Source organism: Fundulus heteroclitus, chromosome 21 (genome assembly GCF_011125445.2).
Source record: "Fundulus heteroclitus isolate FHET01 chromosome 21, MU-UCD_Fhet_4.1, whole genome shotgun sequence".
Lineage (NCBI taxonomy): Eukaryota > Metazoa > Chordata > Actinopteri > Cyprinodontiformes > Fundulidae > Fundulus > Fundulus heteroclitus.
Window position 1 is genome coordinate 11,677,291 of NC_046381.1, and position 25,153 is coordinate 11,702,443.

Consider the following 25,153-nt stretch of genomic DNA (forward strand, 5'->3'; position numbering starts at 1 on the left):
TTGGGGCTGCGCTGTGTGGGAGGCCAGGCCCCAGTGCAAATTAAAGACTTCTCTGTGAAAGTCCCAGACTGGGCTGCAATAATGTGACTGAGCAAGAAGTCTGTGTGCGAGCGGCGGCCGGCGCGGATAGAGACCTAGCCCCTCCCTTCCCCAGTTTTTTTTTTATTTTTTATTTAAACCAGTCATTAAAAATAAGCTGCAAACTCAACCCTGATACGTACTGAGAGACAGAAAAAAGACAGAAAGAATGCATCTCCTCTTTCTCCTCCCTTTCTTAACGCTTTGCTGCTTCACTAACCAAGTAAAACAGTAGGGGGGGGGGGGGGTTCAAGATTTTTAAGACATGCTCTCAGACCCCTCCTCCGTATAAAGATAATCAGGAGTTCTCTCTCTCTGTCTCTCTCTTCCTCTCTCTCTTTTATGCGGAGGGAGAGAGAAATGAATGGGGAAAGGAATGCAGGAGACAAACGACAGCTCTCGGCAGGAGAGTGGGAATGCTGGGGAAGCCATTGTTCCCCCATCCTCAGCCAGATTATGCAGGGAGTGAATGTAAATGCGCAGGAGGAAGAGAGCGGGATGAAGGGTGTGAAAAGTCACATCTGAGACAGACGGACCCAGCGTTGCAGCATCAGCTCGGTAATTCATATTTTTTCCCCCCAAAATATGCTTTTTCGTGCGCTGCGCATTCCTCCGAAATAACCTACCCAGCCAGGGCCTACAGCTGCCATCTGATCCCCCCCCCCTCACCCCCTCTGCCTCCTCCTCCTCCTCCTTCAACAGGATGTATAGGGTCACAGGGTCAGGAATGGAAACCACAAAAAACTTTGTGCACCAATGTTGCCTGGCTCTTGTTCCAAATCCCCCCCCGCCCCCACCCCTTGCCTTTCTTCTACCTCCTGCCATATTTTTTTTGTGTTGCTCCCCCGTTCTCCTCTTCCTCTCCCTCCTAACTTTCCAATCTCCCACTGCCCGCCTCGTCCCGTCCTCTCACATAGTAGCCCTGACGTTTTGGTTTTGTGCTCAGATGGCTTAAGTGTGCTTCTGGCGGTGGATTATGCTGCTAGTGTCTCCTACGCCCCCTCCTGCCCCGCTCCATGTGCAAGTGGTCAGGACAAAGAACGTCAAACACGGGGAAAGAGGGGAAGGAATGTGACTGGGGGGGAGGGGGATGCAGCCACCAACACTGATTTTTTTTTTTTTCTTTTTTTTTTTTACTGCATTCCTAAAAGAGTAAACTTCTGCACTTGTAAAAACGACTGTCTTTTATAATTTGTCAGGTTTCAAACCTGTACTTTTCCTCTCTTCCCGTTTTTTAGTCTGTGGAGAGCTTGCAGCAGAAAGCTGAAAGAAGAAGTGAACTTTTGACCACATTCTGCCGCATTTATATGTAAATAACAGCTGCAGCAGGCGCAGTGATCTTTCATGTAACGACACGACATCGGCATTGTGTGTCAGCCCCCAAGGCTGATTCCTCTGCGCTTCTAGCATGTGGGCTTTATTTCCGAGGTTTGTTCAGATTCTTTTTTCCATTTATGTCCCAAACTTTGTTGTGATTTTGGTGTGATTAGTTTCTGGTAGACGGTAGGCATAGCGTGATACTACGGGATGTAGGGTTGATGAGACTGAGGCAGATTTTTTAGCAATATTTTGAAGGAAAGCAGGAACCTCCATTTTTATTTTATTTTTATTTTTTTTGGTGACACAGCATATAGCACTGATAAAAAGCTGTGAGGTTTCTGATCAAAGTCAAAACATGAAAGTGTGTCCGGTCTAGTTGCTAAATTTAGGGATTCTGCAGAATTCGAACTGCAGTTGTGCAGCTCTTAATTAAAATATAAGATTTTTGAAGCAGTCAAACCTGCAGCCTCGAGGGGAGCACACACTGTCCCAAGTCTGGATAAATGCAGCGGGTTGCATCAGGAATGGCATGCAATGTAAAACCTTTGCCAATTTTACTATCCAAATCAAGAACATGATCTCCATACGGGATCGGTCAAGGCCTGAATTAACAACAGCCGCCACTAGTGCTGTTGACTGACAGAGTACTGGTGGAAATAGGGCTACTGGTCGCCGGTAAAGTTGATCAGGAAGAAGAAGAGGATTTTCATTGTTCAAGAATCAAGAAGCAATGTTGTCATCATGTAACCATGACGAAATTTTGGTGAGACACTGGCTCAGTATTGTGGTTATGCCCCACAGGTAGGTTGTGAACGAGAGGAGGAGGAGGAGGAGGAGGACAAATTCTGGAGAGAGTTGGATGAAGTGATGTAGATTATCCTCAGAGGTGAGAGAGTGGTGACTGGTGCAGGTTTCAATTGACACCTTAGAGCTGGGAACAGACGTGACAATAAAGGGATGGGCAGGTTTAGTATCCAGAACAGGAATGTAGAAGATCCAAGGTGCAAAGGAAACCATTCATTCATTCATTCACATACACATTCACACCTTGTTGGTGGTGAGCTATGTCAGCATGGAGCAGACTGACAGAGGCGAGGCTGCCATACATCGCCGCCACCGGGCACTCTGACCACCGCCAGGAGCCAATACGGGTGAAGTGTCTTGCCCATGGACACAACGACTGAGACAGTAACCAGGAACCCCGCCAGTTACAGGACGACCTCCCTAACTCTTGTGCCACCGTCGCCACATGGACCAGCCAGGTGCCACATTCTCACGTCATTCACAAATCCTTCATATCTTGTCTGTTTTTTCTGCCTAGCACCTGAAATGCTTACCCCGTTTACACTACCCGTTTTTAACCGTGCCGAGACCAGTCCGAGCGCGGTAACTGGGATAACTATCGAGGGTAAATGGAACGCAAACTGGACTGCACTGTGCGAGACGCCACCGGACAGCGCTAAATCTAGACAAGTTCGGCTCGGTTTTTCGGTAGCCCGGTTCTCAAATAACAAAGAGCGCATGAGCAGACCGCGTCATCTCCTTACAGCCAGCTGAAATTTCAGACATTCATAAAAATACTAGCTTCCCAACCGTGACACACGATTTCCAGTGATGATTCTGCTTAGCAGTGTGATATATCACAATAAAAATCAAGCATAACTTCCTGATTGTTAAGGGGCGCCGCCATTTTGATTTGCCTGATTTCCTCCTTTAATCCTAGAGAGCAGTAGTACCGCAGATCGTCACTAGGAAGCGAGGAACCAAGGAACCGACATAGCGTAATGTTTAAACGGTCATCAGAACCAGGCTCGGCTTGGTTAACTGATCCAAGCTCGGACTGAGCTCGGCACGGATCGGTTTAACAAGGGTAGTGTAAACGGGGCTACTGTCACCCAAAAGATTGTGCTGGAGGAACTTCGGTCAGCCCAACAAGCAAGCAACAAGGCGACTCAGGAGCTACGTCCTTTCTTACTTAAAAATAAAAGTATCGAGCACACAGGCTATCAACTTAAAACAAGTAATCTTCGGCTACTATCAACAGCTTAAACTTAATTTATGAAACAAAGTCACAGTGAGTTCAGTTGCTAAGACATAGAGCGGTGTCTTAGATTTGTTACACCCCTAGTGTACAGTGACATATGGTCACACAGCAGTGTTTGGCATTTGGAGACGGTGAAGTGTTGTTGGTGTTTTGAGTATTTTTACTTTTGTAGATTCCCCTAATTGTTTTTGTTTTGTCCACTTAAAAAGTTAATTTTTAACAAGTAACATATTCTGAGACCTTTTTTTTTTAGCCTCGGTGACAAACCCAGTTTTGTTTTAATGACTGACTGACTTCTTCCCGCTATATGATTTTGCCCTCGGCTATGCCAGATTCATTACAGTTGCCACTGGAATAGCTGCCGACACATCTGATGTGTCACTCTGCACAGTGAGACAGCCTGGCTCTTAAAGTATCAGTCAGTTGGTGAGCAATGCTTTGGGAAATGAGAGCAGTGAAAGCATGCGTGAGATGCGTGGGCGTGTTAGCTTTAGTGTTTTGGCTAATCCTCAAGTTTATGCCCCACAAGGCTGCTGGAATGTACAGGAACCGAAGGAAACGGCACGGCAAACCCCTTTATCCCGTCCTCTTTTTGTCTGCTTCTTTTTAACTTATCTGCTTTCCCTTTTAACTGAGTGACTACTCTCTTTCTCTCTCTCTCTCTCTCTCTCTCTCTCATTTCTTTCTTTCTTCCTTTTAGTACCCTGCAGACAGGTCTTTTGAACAGAAACAGGAGACGGATGTGTCTCTTCATGCAGTTATAAGGCTAGTCAAGGTAAAGTTGTTGCCAAGGAGGAGTTGAAAACAATGGCAGGCGGCCCCAGACCTGTGACAGAGCACAGCTCGTGTGTGGAAACCCTTTCATGGACTGAGGGCTACCTGGTGACACTGTGGAGAATCACAACTGGTACTTGAAGCTGAGACACCGATAGACACCACTGATAATGTAAAAAGGGACTTTGAGTCGACATATCTGGGATCAGATCAGGACAGCCCTGACTGAGATGCAGCGGTGTTTTTGCTCATGGGCAGCACTTATGTGGAAGTCAGTCAGAGAAAACCGGGTAAATAGCAAATGTTAGGAAAACTTTGTAACATCCAAATAAATGTTGAATAAAGGTTCTGCAACAATACCAGCAATAATTGTGCAATGCGTCTACAGCGTTTCTCGGATGCATAAGTATACAGTATAGGGAGGGGAAAGTTGTATAGTGATTTTTGATCTATTAAGTAAGTATTCTAAAACTTATCCTTAACACATTGCATAACTTACGGAACACTTTTTTGCGATACCTTTATGTACGTTAATTATTGTGCATGTTTTACTAATTTCCACCATAGGTAAGCGGAAAGGGTCTAAAACACTAATATTAGCTGGAAAAAAAATACAAGAAATTGCAAGTACATGAAATTCTGTTAAAGCTGTCGTTACCCCTTTTGGTGGTATCGTATCTGTTTCCAGTGGTGATTGATCTCATGTTCTGTAGCTAGACACTACATGTAAGAAAAGTCTCCAGGAGAGTATTTTGAATGCACCAAAACTGTACAGCTAGAAATCTTTATATAATATTTACACCAATAGTTTAACTACTACATTGATCTTTTCTGTGTTACTAATGATGCTCTGTTTTTAGAATGGTTTGCAGAACATTTCTGCAAATTCTATAGAATATCAAACAATCATCCGCATGTACCATATTTGCATAAACCCATACGCAATCCAGTTTAGACATTGCACTAACGTCAAACTGAAAACAGTCTAATAAAGATTGTGTAACATTCAGCTTGTCCGTCACTGTACCGGGTGTGCATAGCCCTAAGACATTAAAGAAGCATGCAGGTAACAGAGCTCGCCATTCGAACTTGGGTCACAGGAAAGTAGGTTAAGTGAAGTGAGTCTGTTGCTTAACGGCGAACAGTTGGCTGCCATATTTAGTGGCAGCCGACAGTTGTAAACACACTCTTATCTTAGAGATTGAATAGCTTGGCGGAACAGTTGCTCGCTGTTGACACAGGTTAGTGTCAGAAAGGGCGGCCCAGCTTTGTTGATATCACTGCCAGTCAGAGGAAACTGTAAGTACACTCAAACAAACACTTTGCACTGATATGCAAGCTTGTGTTTATCTCAAAGAGGGGGGGAAGAAAAAAAACGATTTAAGTGCAAAAGTTGATGCAGGATGTTTACATCTTCCTCCCCAACCCGCCGCTCACACATGCTAAGTATACTCCTTTAAAAGGCCCACTCAGACTGCCACCTTCCCCTCATGCTCACACATGCACATAGGCACACACAGTGAGCTATTGTGTCTGAGATCTCTGGCATCTGGAGAGCAGAAACCCTCGACTGTGACCTCTGGCCTCAGCAGGCTGAGAGTCGCAGACTGACATGAAGCTTTCAGAGGGACTTTCAGGTGGCTCAGAGAGCTGTCAGTAGGTCCTTTTTAAAGGGGCCATTGTATGCGATGTTCAGGGGGGCTTTTTCCATGCTTTTGAAGGAAATGTATATAAAATCGTTGAAAATAAATCGTCTTCTTACCGGAACAGTAAATATTCTAGAGATATTACCTTTAATTTGTGTACATTTATTTAGTCTTGGGGAAAACCGTCAACCGGTAGTACAATTGTCGTATATTGTAAAGGAAGCATTTTTAAATGGTAAATGAACTGAAGTTATATTGCACGTTTTCATTCATACCGGCCCCTCAAAGCACTTTGGAGACACATTCACCCAATTGCACTGACAAACACACTTTCATACGAATACATTTTAGAATATATTTTTCTTTTTGAAAGTTGATCAGAGTGTAATGATTTTATTTTATTTTTTTTCATTTTTAATCCTTGGTTTACTGTTTCTCTCGTGTGAAAATGTGATGTGACATGGTGGCCTATGTTTCTTAGCTCACCCTTCAAAATGGAAAAGATAGGATAGCATGTCATTCAGGTGATTCAGTTGTGTGTTGAAGTATGTTGTTTTAAACTTTTAGTCGTTACATTGAGGGTTGATGAGGCACATCTTGGGTGAGTGTATTTTCTTTTAGACTGTCCTTATGGAGTTCAAAAATCATCTGTTTTACTTGTATGCCATGTTCTCTCGTCTTTGCCGTTATGAAAAACTTGCCTACAGAAATGGTTCTCTGTGTTATGGATTAAGCAAAAGTTCCTAGACCCTTTAATCGAATGAAAAGTACATTTTAAATTCTAAAGGTACAGGCATTTTAGTGCATTTAATGCCCAGAAAGTGTATGCTGAAAAATCATAGTCAAAATAAAAGTTCAAATTTTCTCTGATATTTTTTGGTGTGCTCCGAACAAGTGCTATAAATGTAGCTGAAGTATTTTTTATTTATGCCTTTTAAAAGTTGATCAGAAATTTGAAGTACTGTCAAATACTAATCTGCAGCTTCTTGTTTCCCTGGGGTCTAAAAATGTGACCCCAAGACTATTTCTTGAGGAGAACAGGTAGGGGATATTTATGATGATCTTTATAGATCATGAAATCCTCTCATAAAATCACTACTCACTTAATATTGCCCATATCCACAGTCTGAGCAACAGCTGCAAAGTTTAAAGCAGCTGGAACTGTGACAAATGTGAAAGAAAAAAGTAGTCAAGTTTATCTTGGCAGAAAGGCAAAAAAGGTCAAATTTCCTGACTTCTGAAGATCCGGTTCACTTTTCTTTCCCATTTGGAAAAAAATACTAAGTCACACGGTCACACGTCATGTCACATTCATGCCCCAGAAAAAAAAAACCGCGAAGCCGCCTATAATAATTTTCAGTACGAAATAACTTTACTGGAATAAAGGAGGAATTTTATTTTGACAGTATTTCTACACATCTTTACCAGGGAGGGCGCTGAGGCCACCAACAAATCACTCGAGTAGGGTCTGTCATGTGGTGTTTGTTTCCCTTCCGTTCCCAACGGTGTTGTAATGTCGCACAGTGTGAGCCTTTTAATGTCGTCATTCTGCGAAGCTGCCATAGAAACGAAGGGACGAGTCGTTTTCATTTCTTTTCTCTTTTTTTTTGTTGCTACAGTCCAAGCCCAAACTGGTCGGTAGAGTTTTAGTAATCGGCCGTACAAAGCGAAGGCTTCAAGGCTAGAAACACGCCGGTGTTTCCTGTTGTTTAATGTTTTTTTTGTTTCTTTTTTTTTTTCAATGTCATCCTGGCTGCTCGGCCAGCGTTCCCGCTGTGTTGTCTTGTTGGTTGGCACACAGAGGAGTGTCCCAAATGGCGAACAGAAGCTTGCCTCTGCCTGCTGCTGGTGCAACACCAGGCCTACTGGCAAACCTTGTGTTGCTGTGTTTTACCATGGTGACACTATCACAAAGGACACCAGCTGGTTCACAGTGGGAGTCCGCGTGAGGGAGTGTGACGGGCAGAAAGAGAGGAGACGGGGGGAGAAAAATAGACCAAGAGAGCAAGCAGACAGAGCTCGTCAGTAACTCACCCTCATCCCTCCTCTTCCTTTTCTTTCCTCAATCCCCTTCAGTTTTTCCCCTCTTTCTTAGCTCACCCCACCCCGGCAGACCTTCAGCCCCCAAACAAAGTGCAGCTGGGCTCAGCTGTCAGTCCTCCGCCGTCCACCCCCTTTTCTTTATCTTTGTTTTTGTTTGGATGGCAGTGGGTTTCCCGTTGGCCTCCGCACGGGGGAGCTCGTTTGCTCCTCCACCAACTTAGCCAGCCCTCTTAAACCAAACCATCTGCTCTTTGAAGTGGCCTATCACAGATCCGCAGATTGGGAGGTTACAAAGCAGCTGTCTGCTTTCAATCTCGGCACAGTGATTAAAACGGAGGAAACGGCGCACACCTATGCAGACACAGAGAGTGGGATGTGCAGAGTCCAATAATACAGAGGTGGGCCCTGAGATGGCAAGTTCTGTTTTTGTTCCGCAGGCCGGAGGAAAAAAAAAAATGAATGGAGGCCGCTTTGTCTCGGGGGGTGGGAGGGGAGAGGGCTTTCTTTGATATTATCAAAGCCAAGGGAGGGGAGAGTGCTCTGCCAAAAAAAAAAAAAAAAAAAAAAAAATCCTCTTCACACCAGTTTGTCGGCAAGAGACTTTTGAAGTATTTGTCAAAAAAAAGGGATTTGGCAGGGAGACACTAGAATTTTGTAATTCACAAACTCCTCTCCTCTTTTCGGATGACAGTGCTCACAGCAGGCTACAGCTACCCCTGTGAGGAAGGGAGGGAGGGAAATTCCTCAAGACCATTTCTAATATGTAAGAAAATGTTCCTTCTCCATTGTATGCAAGGGAATAGAGACTTTCTCCTCGTTAGTCGTTGATAGTGTTAGGTAAGGAAAGCTTTCCTCGATCTTTGTGAAAGGATCTGATGGAATCCTGTGTCACATTCCTGCTTCACTCCGTCCTTGACCTTCTCTGTATGTGGGAGGTCTGGGGCAGGGTAGCTCTCCCAAACGTTTCTGCAACAGGATCAAACTGTTTTCTTATCATTTCTGTAGAAATTTTGAGAAACTTACCCCCCCCCCCCCCCCACCACCCACCCACCCACCACCACCTGCGTTATCTGGACAGTAGGTTTCCTCTCACTTTAGTCAGGGCAGAACAAATGTAGGGATCCACTTGTTTTCTCTGCTGGAATTTGCTTAAAACTCCCGACATAGTCCCCTGCACAGAGCGCCGCATTGTTGACAATCTCTCCTGATGGATGGAGAGCATGTCGCGGACAGGAAGTCTGCAGCCACCCCCCCACCCCCACCCCTACCGCCTCACCCCCATCTTGATGTTGAGAGGCTGAAACATTAAGCTGGCTTGTGTCAGCGTTCAAAAGTGTTTCTCTGCAGACCTGCGCCTTCGCTCATGTGTGCGTGGGCTTGTTCGGACTCCGGGGTGTGTTTGCTTAACCTGCCTTGGCATTCGAAACCGCTCGACATTCTCTGGAGTCCCTGGCTCTCGCCCTGACAGCTAGGTGGGACGCTACCCTGCCATCTCCGGTTTCATATAGTACTTTATTGAGCGGATGAAAACCCTCTTTACCTCTTCTGAGGATCCGAGAGGAGTGCGCCGACACACACACACACACACACACACTGACGCACACCCTCATGTGTGACTTTTAGATTACTTCAGGGGATAGATTGTCTGAAAGCAGCTGACATTTTATCCTTTGAACCTCCTGGTTGATAGGGGCAGGACCTCGCCCTCTCCCTCAGCGCATCTGTATGGGTTGTGTTGCTTTTTATCCCACTTCAGTTTTTACTGTCATCTACCCGGACAGCCATTATCGTGCCTTACAAACATATTCTTACTTCTTTAACTGATTGTTCCATGCTACAACCAAAAGGTTTAATGTATTTTATGTGACAGGATAGCACAAAGTAGCACATTTCTATGGAGTCAAAAGACAATGATGCATTGTTTTCCAATTTTATACATATTAAATTCTGGGGAGTGTCACTCTGCTTTACTTTGAAACCCCTAAACAAAATCAGGTGCAACCTGATAGAGTAATCTATTTATTAGACGGAGTCTGTAATTTAATCTCAGTTTAAAAAAGAAATAAAAAATACAGCTGTTTTTTCAAGGCCTCAGAGATGTGTTAGAAAACATTGCACAGAGCATGATACAGCTGATAAAACCTACCAAAACAAAGTCTGTCCGCCTAAACCGACAGGTCGGGCAAGAGGACTATTCATCCGAGAGGCCCCCGGTAACAGTGGAGGAACTTCAAAGATCCACTGCTCAGGTTGGAGTATCTGTTTACAGGAACAACTGCTAGCCACCCTACCCACAAATCTCAGATTTACGGAAGAGTGGCAAGAAGAAAGCCATTGTTACGAGAAAGCCATAAGAAGTCCTGTTTAAAATTTTCCCGCTAGCCATGTAGGGGAAACGGCATACGTGGAAGAAGGTGCTCTGGTCATAGGAAACCAGAAATTCTAAATGTGGCAGAAAACTAGCATGCAGATCACTCTGAAAACACCACCCTCACAAAGAAAAATTATACCATTATACCTAGGCTCCATCCGAATACCCTTAAACATTGCTTCTATTTCCTGCTCCTGGCTCCTGTTCCTTGACCTTTTCATTGGGTCAAGAGTGAGAACTCTTGGGGAGGAAAGGAGCTTCTGACTGCTGTGCTGAATTCAGACAGCCTTTAACCCTGAAGTCATTGCATTACGGAAACGCACATGGATGATGTGAGTCAATTTTGTGCCTACAGCCTTCCAAAAATGAACTACAAAGTGTGCGCTTTCTTCTCTCCGAGCAATTACGTTGATTCCTGTGAAGTGGGCTGTGCTGATGCGTCATGACATGCAAAGGATTGTGGGATACCTTAAGACTTCTAGGCACCAGTAAGGGACATTACAGGATTCCTAGGCAAAACTAGCCGCATATAAGCTTATTTTCCTACTTTATTGTAGCATTAATCTTGGCTATTTTGCAAAAAAAAAAAATAAATAAAAATGATGAGCAACTTTTTCAGTTTCAGGATCTGAAAATCTGGTAGACACAATTCCAAAAAAGACTTACAACTGTGTAAAAGCAAAAAAAAAAAAAAAATGCACCTGAATTGAACCAGAGGCATCTCACTTTGAATGTACACCACATTTTCTAATTTTTGCTTGCAAAAAAATAGAAAACCGCATATTTTCCTTTTACTTTATATGCTAATTTTCTGTTGCATTGTGTACTTGTATTCCAAATAAAACACATTTACGGGTGTGGCTGTAGACTCACAAAAAACATAGTTTAAGAGTTTAAACATATTTAAATGCCCTACGTAACCCTTGAGAAAGTCAAGACATCGGGACTCTTTCCGCCTTGCTTACTTTATGCGGCCTCTAATTGGCTTTGGTTATCTTTTCTATTCCCATTTTATGCAGATGACATTCATTTGTTGGCATAAATACATTAAGTCAAAGACACATGAGCTGCACCATGATCTCATCATGGTGCAGCTCATCTGAAACAGATTTCCAGCTTGTCAAAACCTGACTGAAATCTCGTCTGGGGTCATCCAGTCTCTGCTGCCGCAGGAGGCGGCGGATGACTCAGGCAAATCAAACTCAGGATGAAGTCACCCCTCTGCTCTGTGTCCTGACATACTGGAGGTGAACAAACAAGATCCCCACCTCCTAATAGTTTTTAGACACAGCTACTGGGGCTGGGTGTGGCTGGCAACAGGTTGTCTGCTGCACACAGGGCCTCAATCTCTCCAGGGTAGGATGTTTGCCTTTTGCAGGGATTAAAAGGGAGCCAGGAAACCCGCTGACCTACTTTTGCCGCAGAGCACACACAGAGAGCGCAACCTAGTTTGGATGACAGCGCCGGTCCAGGAAAGGGGATTCCAAAGTCATAATGTTGTTAGGAGATGGCCATTTTTGTCTCTCGGCAGACGTGCCGTTGTTTTCTTTTTGTCTGCTGGAGTGTTTCTATAGGGTGGCTTGTGAGTCAGGATGTGTGAGACTGCTCCATTGTCTGTACAGGACCTGTAGCTGTAACATGAGAAGGAGGGAATGCTGACAGAAAGAATGAGCGTGTTACAGAAGACAGCTCTCATTATGTTTTTTGAAAGATATTTCTTCAGTTTGAATAGAGCTCGGTTGTTCATTTCCGTGGTGTCAATTAACCTCTGCGGCTGTTATTTGTGCAAACAGACTCATGAGCGGGCATAAATTTTGTCGGCGTTACCAAATTGTGCCGGGTACAGTCGGCGTGTAGAAAGCTTAGACCGTTTAGATTAGTGGGTCAAGTGGCTGACATGTTAATCCTATTACAAGATGCATCTCTGGTTTGTCAAAGTTGGCCCTAATCTACTGTTCATTTGTCCCCAGCACTTGGACTAAAAGTCTACGGTGAACTGATGAAGATAAACCTTGACAAATTATATTGTATTATATATTTAGAGTATGAATTTACACTGAGTTTTACATTTGTTGCTGTCCTTATAAAAGCTTTAAATGCGGTAAAATAAATTAATCTGTCCTTCCAGAGACATAATCTCCCAAAAAAGGTAATTGTCTTTAGCAAAAATAAGCATCATCACAGTTATTAGCTCCTCTAAAGGTTTCTATAAATTAACATTGCTGTAGCAATTTTTTTTTAACTTGGATTGTACTTTTTTTAATAAGTTGATCATATGTGCCATGGATGAAACTGTGGCAGTCTGTGCAACTATGGCACCCTTGTTCATTATGTTTCATGTGCCTTGCTTTCAGACTGTTTGCCATGAAGATATTTGGCCAGCCGAAAGGTCTTTCAGTGTCCTATGTGCTAATACCTGGTATAGATCAGTGATTTGTTAAACAATCTGCCCGTTTTGCCTTTTGCGAAAATAGGCTAATCAGATCGGTGATCAGCATGCCGAAACTAAGAACTCCCTCCTTTTTCCTATTTATGGACGCATCAACAAGCGGCTTGTACCTTGGTGCGTGTTTTTTTTCTAGTTTAATAAAACGCATCAATATATTCTTGAATTTCCTTGTTTTTCTGTAGGATTCAAAAGTGCTACCTGTCTAAAAGAAGGCAGTACTGAGCACGTAAAGCCTTAAAACGTAGGGAGAGTGGTGTGAACATCTGCTGGTAAAGATTCTCAGTCATCCAGGTCATGGCCATTCCAAAAAAAAAGTAAAAAACAAAGCAACTGGACTTGTTTTCCGTAGTTGAAGACGTTTTGCTTCCTCTCCAGGAAGTTTTCTCAATTCAAAAAGTCTGGAGTAATGTGGAGTACCAAGCTTTATACTACTGCCAACAAAGGCCTTGCAATGGCTTAGATAACATGCAAATTCAACCGAAACAGGTCCACCCCCTTAGTGTTTTTCTGACATCAAAACACTAAATCAGATATAGAGCAAAAATGAAAATGTGGGTGAATTACAATCGTTCTTACAGTGTTCAAATATTAACATTAAAAGCCCTTGTAACCATCTCCTAACTTGTGAAAAATAATGCACCCCTTAAGGACATTTTCTAATCTTTCCCATTTTGAGGAGTTGCCACAGGGAATGGGCTTTTCTACATCATATTTACACCCCGGGGAAATAGTCCATCTTAAGTTCCACTTACTGTTGGGGCTTGATATTCTGCTGGTTTATACTCCAGACATCAATTAATTATCGCCATGTCTCTTTCTGTAATCCCTCCGCAGTGTCATCATGCATCACCACATACAAGAAGACCCCTCCGCCCGTGCCTCCCAGGACCACCCCATCCAAACCGTTCATCTCCATAACCGCACAGAGCAGCACCGAGTCGGCCCAGGACGCGTACATGGACGGGGGCCCGAGCCAGCGGGCGGGCATCAGCTCCCAGCAGGGGCTCTCCAACTCCACAGAGAGCATCGACAGCATGAAGGCCCTGACGGCGGCCATCGAGGCGGCCAACGCTCAGGTGCACGGCCCCGCCAGCCAGCACGTCACCAACAGCACCATCACCATCACCGCCACGGCCACCACCTCCGTCACGGCTGACAGCAAGGCGCAGAGGGAAGCGCTCAGGAAGTGCCTCTCCATCGGGATTCAGGTTTGAAGAAAACGGCTTTAATCCAAGGAGTCTGGGGGGAAAAAAATAAATAAAAAAAGTTAAGGGCTGGCTGGGGTTTTTGACAGATTCTTCCCTCCCATTTAGGTGGACCCGGAGGAAGGAGGGCTGACGGACGAGCAGTCTAAATTCCAGTCAATAGGAATTCAGGTGGAGGATGACCGATGGTGAGCGGGGACACGAGGGGAAAAGCCTGATCAGTCTAGAGGGAGGTGCACGGCAGAGGAGTGGGCCTGTTTAGACGGATAGAGCTTTGTGGTGTTAAGGGTGCGAGCGCCTGACCCCCACCGCTCTTCTCACACTGACAACTCCTCAGCAGCTGTCCCCGGTTTAAGCGAGGTTGGCGTCAGAGTCCCCTCATCCAGGGGCCCCAAGCGACAGCTGGGCTAGAGGATGTGGGGTTTGTGTGTGTGTGTGTGTGTGTGGGGGGGGAGTTGACAGCCATCTGTTGCTCAACACATTGTGATTCAGGCAACTCTGAGGGTCCGTGTTTGTGTATGTTCAGGATGGAGGAGAGAGACAGCAGTGGGAGGGTGTTTTATTGGGCTTGTTTCCCTCGGAAAGTCACCGAGTTTTCTTTTTTTTTTTTTTCCTTGTTCGGTTTGAGGACAAGCAGCCCCCGCTTGTTTCAGTACCGACGCCCTTTGTCAGCTTCCATTCTCCCCTGTCATCACGGGGAACTTCTGTTCGGTGACCGGTGCAAGTTTTGGGCCTCCGCAGTCAAGGTGCTGTTTGTTCCTGGGTTTCAAAGAGGTCGGCTTTAATCAAAGGTCCCTGGGAGGGCTGAGTCCAGCACTTTTCCAAATGCACACTTGAGCAGTCAGAGAATGTGAGGGGATTTCCTCAAAGAGGAGGTCTCAACTGATCAGCCAAGCTCGGATTTCCATGAGTCGCCAAGCCAAATATTAACTCATGCAGACACCTTGGTGTCTGCCTTGGCTGACTGGGACATTATGTGGAACAGAGCCTCTGCTTTTTCATTCTCGGTTAATGTTTAGTTACTGGAGCTGCCTTTTCCGTGGTGCATAACGACTATTTACCCGTTGGCCTTCATCTACTTCCACGCTTTTGGGTGTTTGTGAGCATCCTCTACTTTACTATGACAACGCAAACAAGCAGGATCAGACCAAGGCAGGGGACTTTTTCCCTCTAAAATGTCTGGAGAAAAACACTCCATCTTCACCCCCGCTTGCTTCTGTCTATATGACATTACAATTTTATTGAGAAACCTACAAGTATCAAACAAAACTAAAAATAAAAGCTTCCGGGAGAAGGTTTTGGACTTTTTGGTGATGGCTTTGCAGTCTGAGCACAGCAGTGACTAAGCGACAGTCACAAAAAGTCACCCTCACAGACAGCTAGGCCTCACAGCCCTTTCATTGTTACCTGACTCACCTCATCCTTTTAAGCTGTCACTTTCTGCGGGTGTTGTTCTGTTGTCTATCGCGCAGTTCTCCTGTTTCACGTGAAGTTGTCAGTCTTTCCTAATTTTCTGGTTTAAGCAGTTCTACTTGAATTCTGACTTGGATTAATAAACTTCCTTTGGTTTTTTCTGTGCCCTTTGGCAATATTCACACAAATTGAAGTATTTCCTCATTTTTGTCATTACAGGCACATATCTAAACGTATTTGGCTGTATTTTTAGGGTCGTTGACCTGCTGGAAGGTAAACCTCCTCCCGCTGTCTAAGATCTTTTGCAGCCATCTGCAAATGTTCTTCCAAGATCGGCCTGTATTTTTCCGAAAAAATATGAAATTTCGACATTTTCCAAGTCAGGGTAAATATGAAGGAAAAATAAACTGAGAGTGGGAAAAGTATTGAAGTTTCCATTCTTCATTTCTTATTCCAATATCTGAATCAGAAATTTTTTTATCTGAACTTTATTATTCGAAAGTAAAGAAAGTAAATACTTTTATTTATGTTCATATAACTGCCTTTATTTTTGGTTTGCTCACTATAGCTTCGATTTTTACCACAATTACTGCTAAATTTTTATTTTTACCAACAGATTAAAAAAGAACATGTTCAAAATTTCAAAAAGGGGCCAACTCAATACTTTTTTGGGGGGAGGGGGTTGTCTTAAATAGTTTTTATTAGTGGGTTTTTAATTGAATCTGAGTTTCAGATGCAAACAAAATAAAAGAAGACACCGCCTATCACAAACTGGTATTTAGAGGATGTCAGTTTAATGTAGGATAATCCAGTCCAAAATGTTATTCTGGGTTTTATTTTAATCGTATTACTGTTTATAGAATTTATCTAAATTTATCCAGGTAAGAAAAAAATAAAAATAGCTGCTGGGTTGGAAACCAGCTTTAGCAACGTGTACTTTCGGGTAGTGAAGTCAGAAATATTTCTGGAACCATTGCAGAATTTTACAGGTCGTTCCCACTGATTGGCGTTTCTCTTCTTGGCCTCTTGTTAATCAATACACCCACCTGTCTAGGCTGCGTCTTGCCTCGCCTCGCCTCGCTCTTCCCTTGCAGGAAGTTGTAGAAATTCAGCTGAAGTAATTAGAAGTGAACACCTGCCCGCCGGAGTTACTCTTTAACTGCTCTTCACACATACTTACACACCAGGGCTGCCTGTATGCACACATGAAGCACAAACACACAAGCTGTTTGATCTGGCTGGTGCCACTCCCCCTTTGTCTTGCTCTCTTGCTCTTGCCTGCATAAGAGGAGGAATGATTTTGGAGGGGGGGTGTTAAAGATGAATGCTTCAGCAGGAGGACCGTGCATCCGGAGGTGGGCTTGGGTAGACGTGATGGAGTGGTGATCATTCATACAGGCCGGTCAAGCTTAGGTTCTTGGGTGAGAAGACTGTGTTCACGTTGGGGCAGTGCCTTGGAGGGTCCACTGAGACCATGCTGAACTAACGGCTGCATCCCACCTGCACATTATTTGTTACTGGACTCTGTGTGTGGCTTTTAAAGTCACTGAGCGGGCAGTAGCAGGATGCTTCTGAGCCAGACATTACACTGCAGCCTCCCAGGTGTGCGAATGAGGGTGTTTTTTAACCCTGCACTGTGTGTCTGTGTGCGCACGTCAGCGCCGCAGCAGTCCTTGCGGGTGTAATGGATGTTTGCACACTCTATTGCTCCTGAATGAGACAGGTGAAGCCCCCCCTCCCCCCCGCCTCCCCATCCCTCGCTCGCTACACACACACCACACACAAAGAAGACGTTCTGCGCTGCAAAAGCCATTCATCACTATCAGCGGCGAGATCGCTGCGATCATGGTTTCTATTTTTCACTCTGGAGAGCACCTCCAGGAGCTCCGCGTTAATGAGATGGCCTTTGCTTCAAAGGAAAAAAACGAAACAGTGTCTTACCAAGGATCTACACCCGTTTATCCATGTCACATTTTTTATGTTACAGCCTCATATATCGATTTGTTTCCTTCTGATCTCCCTTCTTTCCGAACCGGCATAAGATGTGTCGGCATGTTCAGGCTGATGTCCGCTGTTAATGTGCCGCCACAGATGGCGTGTGCTGCACATGGATGTGCTCAGTCGGGGTTTGTCATCCCCACAGCATAATGCTGCCAACACTTAGTTACGTACGTCATGGGGGTGGGGAGTTGAAGGCAAAAAAAGTTAGATTTTGGTGCAACTTGGCCTAACTATCTTCTTCCACTTGTGGATGTTATGTAACAGCACAGCTCAAATCAGTGCATAGTCATGTAGCAGATGGAAAATTGTATTTGTGTTGTGTTTTCGGTGGTGTTTTTTTTTTTTTTTAACAAACACGAGAAACATCATTCCAACAGCAATTCACAGCGAGAAGGCTGTGCTGTGGCTTATGTGGCATGTTATTGTTGCGACATACAGCGTTATGTATGTAGATGTGTGGTGTAGTTTCGTATCCGCACGGCATGATGCTGCCAACACCATGTTTTGCGTTAATGCATATCACTCTGGTTTTTGGTCAAAAAACTATATATTTTTTTTAAATCACATGAACATAGCAGGTTCTTTTTACGCGTTTGCTCCCACGCGTATGGCACCATGTGTTTCCCCCACATGGTGCCATACGAAATGGAGCAGGGTATAAATACACGCCACACTTTTCAGATATTCATTGGTAAAATATATTGAAAACCATATATCAGTTTCCTTCCAGTTTACAGTTTTCCACTAACCTGACTCCGCCAGATGGATTTGCTCCGCATATCCATCTGGAAACCTTCCGTTGAAGTAATTTTGGGAAGGGGTGAAAATACTGGTTAGCTGATTGGCCTATGTTGGTGATAGACGGGCCAAATAAACCAATCAGATCAACGAAGCATATGACGTACTAACAGAGCGACGACGAAAACACAACCACAAGCCAAGCTACTCTTGCTGCTGCAGGTAAAGGCTCGTTAGCTCAGCAAAGAAATACTCTGTAATTCCGATAAAACTTGCTCGATAGCCACGCTAACGCTAGTTTCATCGGCTGAAGCCGCCATGTTCTTTAGACTGAACTGTCGATCTTCTCGTTGCGTCACACCTCAACCCGCCTCAAAGCCAACGCTGACTGGACGTTCGTTTGGTGAACTGCTCCAAATTTTCTTTAACGGAAAGTAGCCAGACTGATCTGCGAGTGAAACCTTGAAAGCTTGCGAGATCAGGATGGTCTCACGAGGCTAGTTTTCCACTACCTTATCAGGGCCTGTCGCACAAAATTTCAAGGCAATACAATTAAGCTGTGTGGTTTCTAGCATAATAAAACTTTCTTAAACGTCGGTGGGTAAGAAAACCTGACACCGTATCATCATTCTCACTCTACTGATTTCTACTGTTCTTCAGTCTACTGTTCTCCAGTTTTGCATTGTATTACATTGAAATGACTGTCGTCATTTCAGCTTTTAACTTTTTGCTCTCTCTCTTTTTCTTCATAGTAGGTACACCTGGTCTGGCGTTCTGTTAACTGTGACATCATCCAGAGAAGACGGCTCACCCGCTACTACCATCTAATGTAGAACAGATTACTGGATCAATGTGTGCTTCTGTGCTTGTTTGTCTGTCTTGTTGTGTCTCTGTTCTGTCTTCTGTAACCCCAGTCGGTCGAGGCAGATGACCGTTCATACTGAGCCCGGTTCTGCCGGAGGTTTTTCCTTCCCGTTAATGGGTGGTTTTTCTTCCCACTGTCGCTTCATGCTTGCTCAGTATGAGGGATTGCAGCAAAGCCATGTACAATGCAGATGACTCTCCCTGTGGCTCTATGGTTCCCCAGGAGTGAATGCTGCTTGTCGGGACTTTGATGCAATCAACTGGTTTCCTTATATAGGAAATTTTTGACCAATCTGTATAATCTGACCCAATCTGTATAATATGATTGAACTTGACTTTGTAAAGTGCCTTGAGATGACATGTTTCATGATTTGGCGCTATATAAATAAAATTGAATTGAATTGAATTGAATCATAAATGTAACATCTTACCGTGTTTGGCCATCTGTCTCCAGTCACCGCAGGATGACCAGGTCCAACAGCGTGACCACGGCCGTCCAGGCAGACCTCGACGACCCAGCTGATGCCCCCGAGCTCCCGCCGCGGCAGTGTGCCACCATGCCGCGCCAGCACTCCCGCGACGCCGCCACCTCCACCGTCAGCATCCAGGGCTCTGGGAACCACTACCATGCCTGTGCCGCGGATGAGTACGGCGAGGTGGGCTTCGACCCCTCCATCCTGCCTCCCCCGGACCCCTGGATGGACAGCGTGCCCGAGCCGGCGGCGGTTGAGGCCCTGGAGGCCGTGAGCCGGTCGGTGTGCTCCCGCGACGGACGCTGGTTCCTCAAGCTGCTGCAAGCCGAGACGGAGCGCATGGAGGGCTGGTGCAGGCAGATGGAGCAGGATGAGGTGGAGAATGAGCTGCCTGATGAGGGTAAGTTAGATATTTTGATGGAAATGCCATAGAAAGACAGAATACCGTAGTATTAGATGGGGTTTTCCATCCCTGGATTTGAAGGATGCTGATATTTGTGGTCGCAGGACCACAATAACTACTTGTTCCTGTCTCAGGCCCTCTGGCCTCCACAGACATACTGTGCATACTTATCAATAGACCACTGCCGGCCCCAGCCCCACATGTGTCCTCTAGTCTGTATAATGATCTTCCACCCAAACAGACTTCCCTCAGTGCTGCTCCAAAGCAACTATTTGATCTTGGAGAAACCCTCGAGCAGCTCCCGAGTGCACGGTCATACCAGTGTGAGCAAACAAGCCCCGGGCAGGAGGCCCTGTATTTATACCTGTCCTAACTGTGCAGCTGATTTCATGCCTTACTGAAAATGTCATTGCTTATGCAGCTAGTGTTTTTGGTTCCAGGCAAGAGATTCTTTCACAGAGAGCGCAGAGAACAGGGAGGGTGTCTCAAGGTTATGTTTTCCCAGATCCCACGCTACCAGACACACACACACACACACACACACACACTCCCTGAGTGAGCTGAAGACTTAGTGCCGATTCATTACTCCCCATCCCAGGTCCTGATTATAGAGGAAGCTGTTTTCTTGTAGAAATAAAAAATCATGCATTATCTCAAGAATCAGCCTCCGACCTACACACTTTCTTATTTGAAATTCAAGATTTTGCATCACATCTGGCTCATAGCTGCACTTCTGGACACTGTGAACGTGGCATATTTACTTGCACGGTAAATAATGTGCGACACGGGGCAGAAACATGCAATTTAATCAAAGGTTCTGTTTTGAAGGCTGTATAGTGTAGCTGGGGACTTGGCCAGATCCGGCCACTAGGGGCGCAATAGCGCCAATCGGGCTGAGTGCCACTGCAAGTAATAAAGAGAAGAAGAGACTGACGACGGTGAGAAGCGAGTAATGCAGGCAGCAGGTTGTGATTGCAACATTGTATTCGTCGCTCTGCCTCTTGTGGTTCAGTGTGCGTCCAGAGAAACGTAAGTTATGTTGTTTATGTGATATTTAGGTCGGCTGGTTGAGTTTATATCCGGTGCTGCAGTTCATATTTCTAGCAGTGCTAACTGCTAGTAGCTTTGGATGGTCTAAATGGTCAACTGGGTTATGTTATGCTGCTGACCATTTCCTTTGTTGTCAGTTGAGTACAGGACATATATTACTATTGTTTTTATTTGTGTGCTATTGTTAAGTATATTGATGAATGTTATTGTTTGGGTAATTCCACACACACACACATTGGATTAAATTACCATAAAAGGACTGACTGCTGTCATCATTTTATAAGTCTTGGGGGAACTTAGTGCGTTCTGACAGACGCCCACTTTGTGATTACAAATCAGAGAAGCCAGTCTATTAACTTTGAACCTCCGCAACAAATGGTCCTTCGAGCCGGATAAGGTAATTCTGAAGTGAAAATGGATCAGGTTCCCCCAAGTGAAGATGTACGTCCACGCCGGCGAACAACCCAACCCAGATGGATGGAGGATTATGAAGGGTACACCCTCCCACAGGCTGCGAGCTACCCACCCCGTACCTTCGCTGCGTTAGAAGAGATTGTCTGGAGCGGAGGAAGAGAGGGAATTGCCGAGATGACACCCCTCACACAGCGCTCACTACAGCCCACTCGTTATTCTGCTGAGTTCAGAGAGACATCTCCCGGTCATATTGGAGCTGCAGCACCTGCGTATGTGAGTACCCCACGGCCAGACCAGGGCCCACCTGCAATAATGGATGTGTTGCAGCAAATACAAGAGGAGAACAGAAGGTTGCAGCTAATGGTGATGGACCTGAGAAGACAGATGGATGGGAGTGGTGCAACACCTCCCCGTTCACAGACCACACAGCTGTACCACCAACAACAGAGTCACTCCCCTGCCAGACGAGAGAGCACCAGGTCCCCACAGTCACAACACCCCATGCTACATTCACCACCTGAAACACGACATCCACCACTAGGAGACAGGGTCGGACCACGGATGCCACCACCGCTCTTGCAGGCCGCACCACCGCCGCCAATAAGGGAGCTGCACCATCTGCCTGCAGTACCAGACAGAAATATAGCCGATCATGATTGGCCGCCGCCTCCCCCACCAGTAGCATTCTATGATGATAATTATGGGCGTCCAACAGATCAGCCTACACCCGTAGGGCAACCTGCTGATGTTGTGGAGAACCTTAGAGAACGTCTGCAGCAGTTGGAAGCACGACTGTCACCAGCCCCATCCATGCTGTCAGAACCACAATATGATATGGTGCCGCCATCGGTTGCACCCCCAAGACCCCCACAACGGCTAACCTCTGAAGTGCCACTGCCGAACAGCAACGAGAAGACATACAGGGGCCCGACGCCGTCTATCCCCAAGTTCACACGGGGTGACCCCAGAGAATTTTCCAGACTAAAGCTTGCCCTCGATAATATTCTTCCTGCTGACGCGACAGAGATGTTCAAGTACCAAGTGCTCTGTGACCACCTCAAGTTTGAAGAAGCTCTCCTGATAGCTGATTCCTATAGTAACTCCTTATTCCCCTACTCTGACACTATGGCTTCCCTGACCAAACATTATGGTCAGCCCCACCAGCTGTCTCTTCAGCGGATCGCAGAGCTAATGGAAGAGCCCGCTATCCGTGCTGGCGACACTGTAGCATTCAGGAGGTTTGCTCTGAGAGTCCGAGCTCTAGTCGGGATGTTGGAGCAGCTTGGTGAAGATGGACGCATAGAGTTAAGGTGTGGGTCTCATGTGGCCAGATTAACGAGGAAGCTCCCCCAGGATCTTCGAGCCACCTTCCGTCGCCATCTTCACTCCTGGAAGGCAGGAATCCCATCTTTAATGGACTTCGCAGAGTGGCTTGAATACGAGCTGGAAATCCAGGAGGATGGAGACCGGTTCGGCAAGATAGAGGACATCCAAAGAGGGAGAAGCTGGGCAAGGAAGGAGCATGATAAAGAGCATAAAGCCACTAGGAAGACCTCAAACGTGTTGCATGGCACTGCTCATGACACACCACCCCAAGCGGGTCAAGCTGAAGTCTTGGACTACCAAGGGGCTCCGGAGAAACCCAAAGCTTACTGCCCCTACTGCAGTAACGCGCAACACTTTCTGGACCAGTGCTTGAACTTTAAGCAATTAACCAAGGAACAGAAGACGACCTGGGTGAAGTCCAACAATCGTTGCTGGCGTTGTGGCCGACACCATCAGGCCGCCCAGTGCAGGTTGAGAGTCCTATGCAAGACGTGCAAGGGGAAGCACCTTGAGGCCTTGCATGAGGTTAATCTTCGGTCCGGCAGGAATGAGACCACACCAGTGAACGGCACTGGTGCAGAGGTGAAGTCAACCACAGATGTTCTGTACCTGGATCGTCGTGCCGGCTGCAATCAGGTCCTTCTAAAGATCAGTAAAGTGCTACTGCGCAATGGTGACCACACTTTGGAAACATATGCCATATTGGATGATGGCTCAGAGAGGACGATCCTCCTCCAGGAAGCCGTCCAGAAGTTGCAGCTGCAGGGAACTCCAGAGAACCTCACCTTGAGAACAGTTCGGAAGGATGTAAAAACCTTAAATGGCTCATCGGTGACGTTCAAAATATCTCCAACTGGTCAACCAACAAAGACATTTACCATTGAGAGCGCCTTTACTGCAGACGGACTAGGCCTTGCGGAACACTCTTACCCAGTGAAGAGACTCCAACGCAGATATAAGCACCTCAGGATGCTCCCCCTGCAGCCATTCACAGCGGTTCACCCACTTCTGTTGATAGGATCTGACTGTCCACACTTGGTGACCCCGATCGAACCTGTCCGTCTCGGCCCACCTGGGGGCCCAGCTGCGGTAAAGACCAGGCTTGGTTGGTCGCTGCAAGGGCCAGTCAAATCCCTCCAACACGGCAATCGCCCAACACAGTGTCTGTTCATGTCCACCATCTCCCCGGCAGCTGAACTCTTTAACCAAGTAGAGAAGCTCTGGCAACTGGACATCTTGCCATACAGAAATGAGAAGCTAGTGACTAGGTCACGGAGAGACCAGGAGGCCATGAACCTTTTAGAGGAAAAGACCAGAAGAGTGGAGGTGGATGGGGTCCTCAGATATGCCACACCACTATTGCGGGTGAGTAACATGCCTACACTCACAGCACAGCCTGAAGCGGTACTCGCCAGCTTACGTAGTACAGAGAAGCGCCTTAGCAGAGACCCAGAGAAGGCAGAGGCATATCAGGCAGAGATTGCGAAGCTGAAGAAAGCAGACTATGTCTCAGAAGTTAGCCAGGAGCCGGAGAAGACCTCCAATGAGTCGTGGTTTATTCCCCATCACCTGGTGACCCACAATGGGAAGAATCGGATCGTGTTCAACTGTTCTTATACTTATAGGGATAAGAACCTCAACGAGCTTCTGCTGTCTGGTCCAAACCTGGGTGCATCCCTTCTGGGTGTCCTACTGCGGTTCAGGGAACATTCCATTGCTGTCAGCAGTGACATAAAGGGAATGTTCCACCAGGTGAGATTGCTGCCAGAGGACCGCCCTCTGCTGCGTTTCCTCTGGCGTGATCTACAGAGAGACTCCCCACCTAGAGTGTACGAGTGGCAAGTCCTTCCATTTGGGACTACTTGTTCCCCATGCTGTGCCATATACGCCCTACAGAGGCATGTACGTGATCACACTCAACCAGGGGATGCAGTGCGTGGGTCCATCGAGAACCACTTCTATGTAGACAACTGGCTACAGAGCTTCCCTACCCCAGATATGGCCAGAGATGTTACAGATCAGTTGAGAGGGCTGTTACTGGAGGGAGGCTTCGAGCTGCGACAGTGGGCCAGCAGTAGGCCAGATGTCATCGGTCACCTACCGAAGGAGATCAGGTCAGAGAGCAGCGAACAGTTGTTAAACCACACCGACATGGACCCGCAAGAACCTGCCCTGGGGCTGCGTTGGTTATGCCACTCAGATTCGCTGCGGTATAAATCACGGCTGCTGGATAGCTCCCCTGTCACCATGCGGAACATCTATAAAGTATTGGCCAGCCAATATGATCCCATAGGGTTCCTCACGCCCTATACTACGAGGGCCAAGGTGCTTGTTCAGCAGCTGTGGGAGAAGAAGCGGGAATGGGATGACCCTCTGCTGCCTGACGAGTTGCTCACGGCGTGGCAAGAATGGGAGAACGAGTTACAGTACCTGGACTGCATCAGTATGCCTCGCTGCTATGTTAGTCCAGCCATGGATCATTCAGCCTACAAGCGAGAGGTCCACATATTCTGTGATGCGTCTCAACGGGCGTATGGCAGT

General features: G+C 46.1%; 1 protein-coding gene across 4 annotated transcripts in view; it reads left to right on the plus strand.

The window, feature by feature from the left end:
- The window catches only part of dlgap1b (discs, large (Drosophila) homolog-associated protein 1b), a 150,758-nt gene that overhangs the window by 119,986 nt on the left and 5,619 nt on the right, over positions 1-25,153 (plus strand). For all 4 annotated transcript variants that reach the window (XM_036125632.1, XM_036125630.1, XM_036125631.1 and 1 more), the window contains exons 7-9: positions 13,560-13,933; positions 14,039-14,118; positions 19,401-19,819. In XM_036125632.1, coding sequence (XP_035981525.1) covers positions 13,560-13,933; positions 14,039-14,118; positions 19,401-19,819 — 873 coding nt within the window. The remainder of the gene's footprint in view (positions 1-13,559; positions 13,934-14,038; positions 14,119-19,400; positions 19,820-25,153) is intronic.